The sequence below is a fragment of the Esox lucius genome, chromosome 4 (assembly GCF_011004845.1).
Source record: "Esox lucius isolate fEsoLuc1 chromosome 4, fEsoLuc1.pri, whole genome shotgun sequence".
In the NCBI taxonomy this organism is placed as follows: domain Eukaryota; kingdom Metazoa; phylum Chordata; class Actinopteri; order Esociformes; family Esocidae; genus Esox; species Esox lucius.
In genome coordinates this window covers 5910302-5916301 of record NC_047572.1, presented here as the reverse complement: position 1 = coordinate 5916301, position 6000 = coordinate 5910302, and the positions used below count along the sequence as shown (strand labels likewise).

General features: G+C 39.3%; 1 protein-coding gene across 1 annotated transcript in view; it reads right to left on the bottom strand.

The window, feature by feature from the left end:
- Positions 1-239: 239 nt before the first annotated feature.
- The window catches only part of med12 (mediator complex subunit 12), a 51895-nt gene continuing 46134 nt past the window's right edge, over positions 240-6000 (bottom strand). The window contains exons 42-44 of the mRNA XM_034291792.1: positions 5126-5353; positions 1138-1219; positions 240-729 (exon numbers count right to left, since the gene is read on the bottom strand). Coding sequence (XP_034147683.1) covers positions 692-729; positions 1138-1219; positions 5126-5353 — 348 coding nt within the window. The 3' untranslated portion in view covers positions 240-691. The remainder of the gene's footprint in view (positions 730-1137; positions 1220-5125; positions 5354-6000) is intronic.

Here is a 6000-nt window from a genome sequence, read left to right as displayed (position 1 = left end):
CGTTGGATCAGAAAATGATTATTAATACATTGTAAAACCTTGATTAAATTCAAAATAATAACAATACTAGCTACAATCCATGAAAGTGGGCATTATTCAATACTTAAATACACAAACTTGATCAATAACAATGTCCTGATAATTAGCTTAGAATCTGATTCAGTGCTGTGTCACGTTGACACTCATCTGACCTCTTCTTTCATGGGATGAAAAAAATGCACAAACACAAATACAAGACATAAAAACTGACATGATTTTTTTAATGAGAAATACACTAAACGGAAAAATTGTACAAATTGAAATAAAATAAAAAATTGCATTATTCTTATAATTTCATGTACTTCTTTTTTTACATACTCTTCCATTATTCTCCATGATCATAATATTTCACAACTCAATCCCTCCTTGGATTTTCAGAAACGACATGACTGTTGAGATGGTTTTCGAACGGCATGTAGAGTTGTGGGTTTGTCTGTCTGGACGTCCTTCATGGCCAATAGCAGCCTTTCCCTACTAAGAGCCTACACCTCTAAAACAGGGCACTGCGGGGCATTGGACACATCTATCTGCCAATCTACAGGCTGGCTGGGGACATTCCCACTCACAGGGTCTCCCTATCCTTCCATACACACACACACACACACACACACACACACACACACACACACACACAACTATACAACAAGCATTATCAGTAATATGAATTGGTGCTCTGTCCAGGTTGTGTATCTAGAGAAAAGAAAAGAAAACACTTGATATATGCACATGTATAATGCCAGTCAGGTAAATTTAGACTATAAGGCTAACAACTCCACCCACTAGATGGTTTGGTTAATACAAAAGACCATCATTTATCCTGTTGTTGGTCCATCGACTTCTCAAATCAAAATATAAGAGAGTCAAAGATGTGAGCCCTATAAAGCACAATATAAAACATGAGATCAGATTGTCAACAGCTCTGACTGTTTAAATAGAGCACCAAACAGAAAACCTTCCCAAGGGAAAATGATATTTTTAAACAAATAACGGTAGTACCTCCCCATTTCAGTCAGTTCTCTATGATGCATAATGAACATTAAGGCTAGTACAATGCTGTAACAGATCAAATACATTGATTCGACAGGGTGTCTTTCTTACTTGAGAGCTGCTGTTGGAGCTGCCTGACCAGTGCTGCAGTCTGCTGCTGCTGTTGTGTCTGCTGCATCCCCTGCCGTGGAAACTGAGACAAAAGCATATACAAGCAATGTTACATTTTGGTCATGAACTAATACAAAATATTAGATGACATGAAACACAAAATTATTATTAATGTTTCTTTCTGAACACAGCCTTAGGGTGTTGTAGTAGTGAATACCAGCATTCAGCGAATGGACGACAGTGTCCCCAGTAACTATGCGCACAATAGTTCAAATATAGTTTAAATAGTATTAAATATATTGACGTGGCCTTAAACAGGTCACATACTTTTATAATCTCCACCGTTACAGTGAAAAGAAGACTACCCAGCATGTCCTGGCACCTCTAGATTTCTTCTGAGGTCCCAACCTTTCTAGGCAGTTTTTCCTAACCACTGTGCAAATTTGTGAGAACTGCAGACATAAATGGTACTTTTAACATCCAATTGATAAAATTAGAATAAGTTGCCTTTATCTTATATACAGCGCCTCTCAAAAATATTCAGACCTTTCATCTATTCTCTCATATTACTCTGAATTACAAACAGTACATTGACATTACTTTGTTTGATATTTTATTTTAAAACACTAACTCAAAATCAATCCTTGCAAGATGACATTGGTTTTATATTGAGAAATATTTCTCACAGAAATGTTGTTTGTATAAGTATTCAAACCCCACACAATGTATGTTAGAGCCAACTGAAAAAACAGCTTTTGTCATTTGGGGTAAGTATGCACACAGCAACACTTGTGGAATGCAGTATTCAATGACTGCCTGAAATTCTCATTCGAATTGGGATCAATAAATAAATTGTGTCAGTTTAGGATATTAACCTTTTTGTAATATGTTGCTTTGGCCTTGTACTTGGGATTATTGTCCTACTGAAAGGTACATTTCCTCTCAAGCTTCATCTTTAATTTTAATAAGATGCACTGTACCTTCAGATGAGAAGCAGCCCCACAGCTTGGTGTTGCCACCACCACACTTCACTGTATGTTTTGTGTTGAGGATTGGACAGTGTTAGGTTTCAGCCACAACAACGATTTAAGTTATGGCTGAAAAGGTGTATTACATTTTTCACATCACACTGGGTCACTTGTACTCTTTCATTTGGTACATTCCGTGTAGGGGCTTCTTTTTTGCCACCCTCCAATATTGGCCAGATTTAACAAGAATGGTTGGCCTTTTCTTAGCAATAAGTGGGTGGCATGATGCAGCTCCCACTTTCTGATTATTTATCCAACTTAGGGAGCATCTATGAACTGCAATCTTTAAGTCACCCCACAGATGTTTAGGTCCGGGTTTTGGCTGGGCCTCTCAAGGACATTCACAGATTTGTCCGAAAGCCACAGACTTGTCCAAAAGCCACAGACTTGTCCGAAAGCCAAGTGTTGTCTCAGCTGTTTGCTTCAGGTCACTGTTGTGTTGAAAGATGAATCCTGAGCCTGAGGTCTTCTGTAGTCTGGATCAGGTTTTCTTTAAAGACATCTCTGTATTATTCTCTGTTCATCTTTTCCATAATTGTAACCAGTCTCCCAGTGGATGTGCAGTAGTTGTTTTTGTCAGATATACCGTTTGGTATTCAGGCCTAATAGTAAACTTTTGGTCTCATTATACCAGAGAATCTTTCTCCTTATGGTCTCAGAGTCCTTCATGCGGCATGTCATTTGCCTTTTACACAGTAGTGGCTTCTTTCTATCAACTATAAAAGCCTGAATGATGGAGTGCTGAAAAGATAGTTGTCCTTCAAGCATTTGCTCCCAACTCTGCAGCAAAACTTAAAAGCTCTGTTAGAGCAGCCATTGGGTTCTTGGTCACCTCCCGGAACAAAACTGGTATTTCCCAAAAATTGGTGGTTGCAAAATTCTTCCATTTCACAATAATGGAGCACACATTGCTCTGGGAAACATTCAATGTTTAGCAATTTTTTATAACGCTCCCCAGATCTAAGGTCTATGAAGACACGCTTGGAATGTATGGCTTAATTTTGGCACTAACATGCACTGTGCAGTATTGGCCATTATATAGACAGATGGTTGTCTTCCGAAAAAAATTCCAGTCAGCTGAATTTGCAGAAGATAGACTCCAATACATTTCTAGAGACTACCCATGGATGATAAAAGTGCACAGGATTGAAGCTCAACTTGGAGTGTAATGGGTCTGAATACTTAACATATCAGTCAAAAGTTTGGACAAACCAACTCATTCTAGGGTATTTCTTTATTTTTACTACTTTCCACATAGTAGAATAATAGTGAAGACATCAAAACTATGAAATTAAACACATGGAATCAAGTGTTTAACAGATCAAAATGAATGTAATATTGTAGATTCTTCAAAGTACGCACCCTTTGCCACAATGACAGCTCTGCACACTCTAGGCATCTGCTCAATCAGCTTCATGAGGTAGTCACCTGGACCGCATTTTAATGAACAGGTTTGCCTTGAGAAAAGTTCACTTTTGGAATTTCTTACCTTGGTAATGTGTTAGGTTGGGTATACAGAGGGTGACAAGGTAGGGCGGGTATACAGAAGAAAATCATGTCTGTACTGTAGTAGTCCGTATTACGGTGAGAACAGCTCAAATAAGCAAAGAGAAATTACAGTCCATCATAACTTTAAGGTCAGTAAATATGGAAAGGTTTCTTGTGCATTTGCAAAAAACATCAAGTGCTATGATGAAACAGGCTCTCATGAGAAGTGCCATGAAAAAGGGAGACCCAGAGTTACCTCTGCTGCAAAGGATAAGGTCATTAGAGTTACCAGCCACAGAAATTGGCAATTAACTGCATCTCAGATTGATAGCCTAATCAATGCTTCACCAAGTTCAAGTAATAAACATCTCAATATCAACTGTTCAGAGTAGACTGCCTGAATCAGGCCATTATGGTTGAACTGCTGCAAAGAAACCACTGCGGAAGGACACCAATATGAAGACACTTGCTTGGGTGAAGAAACAAGAGAAATTAACATTAAGCTGGTGGAAATCTGTCCTTTGGTCAGATGAGTCCAAGTTTGAGATTTTGCTTTCCACCGTTGTATCTGTGAGAGATGCAAAGTGTTGAAGGGATGATCTCCGCACGTGTGGTTCCCTCCATGAAGCATGTAGGAGAAAGAGTGATTGTGTAGGGCTGCTTTTATGTTGACAGTGTGTTATTTAGAATTCGAGGCTGACTCCAGTTTGGCTACCAGTATGGCTACAACAGCATTCTGAAGCAATACGCCATCCAATCTGGTTTGTACTTAGTGGGACTATAATCTATTTTTCAACTGGACAATAACCCAAAACACATCATGAGGCTGCATAAAAGTGATTTGACCAAGGAGAGTGATGGTGCTGCATTAGATGACCTGGCCTCCACAATCACCAGATTGGGTGATAGAAGTGCCTTCTATCACCCAATTGTGATAGAAGGCACGGCATTTCAGTTTTTTCCCTTTCTCTTACAAATATAAACCCTTTGAGAGTCTGTGATTTAATATAAAATATCAAACAGGATGACATTTCAATGCACCCTTTACAATGCATGAGATAACCTGCCATGCCTTGCCTAAACCAGGCTTGACATAAGCAGTTTTTGCTAATCTTAAACTGAAGCACATTCACTGAAAAAACCTGAGTTGCCAAACATTTCAGTTTGGCAAAATTGTTTGAAATAGATCAAGGCATGGTAGGGCAAGGGTTTGATTCGACTTGTGGGGTGTTCCAGAAAGCAGGATCAAAAGGTTAGCCAGCTAACTATGATACATTTAAAAACCTTCCAGTAGATTTTGAAAGCTAATCTTAAAATGTGCAGAGGGATCCCAAGAAAATAATGACTATGCTAATGTTAACTTGATTTACTCAAGACAGTTAGCTGGCATAACCTTTTGAGTTAGTCATAATCAGGCTTTCTGGAACAACTCTAGGGTAATTTGATTGTATCATCCTCAAAGTGGGACGTACCATGGGTTGCTGAGGGGGCAAGGGCTGCATGTTCAGGGCCTGGTTTGGAGCCTGGGCACCAGGGGGCTGGGCCGACGCTACCTGCTGCTGTTGTTGTTGCTGCTGCTGTTGTTGTTGTTGTGGTTGTTGAACTTGCTGGGGCTGGACCTGCTGCTGCTGCTGTTGCTGCTGCTGCTGCTGTTGTTGTTGCTGCTGCTGCTGCTGCTGCTGTTGCTGCTGCTGTTGCTGCTGCTGCTGTTGTTGCTGTTGTTGAGCTTGCTGCTGTGCCTGCTGCTGCTGCTGTTGGGCCTATAGTAGACAAAATAAATAACATTAACAGAGTTAAACAACAGAACTACTATAGAATCTCTCTTACACCGTATATACATATACAGGTGCTGGTCATAAAATTAGAATATCATCAAAAAGTAGATTTAATTCAGTAATTTCATTCAAAAAGTGAAACTTGTATAATGTATGAATTCATTCCACACAGACTGATATATTTCAAGTGTTTATTTCTTTTAATTTTGATGATTATAACTGACAACTAATGAAAAACACAAATTCAGTATCTCAGAACATTTTTATATTGTGAAAAGGTTCAATATTGAAGACACCTGGTGCCACACTCTAATCAGCTAATTAACCCAAAACACCTGCAAAGGCCTTTAAATAGTCTCTCAGTCTAGTTCAGTAGGCAACACAATCATGGGGGAGACTGCTGACTTGACAGCTGTTCAAAAGACGACCATTGACACTTTGCACAAGGAGGGCAAGACACAAAAGGTCATAGCTAAAGAGGCTGGCTTTTCACAGAGCTCTGTGTCCAAGCACATTAATAGAGAGGCAAAGGGAAGGAAAATATGTGGTAGAAAAAAGTGTACAAGCAATAG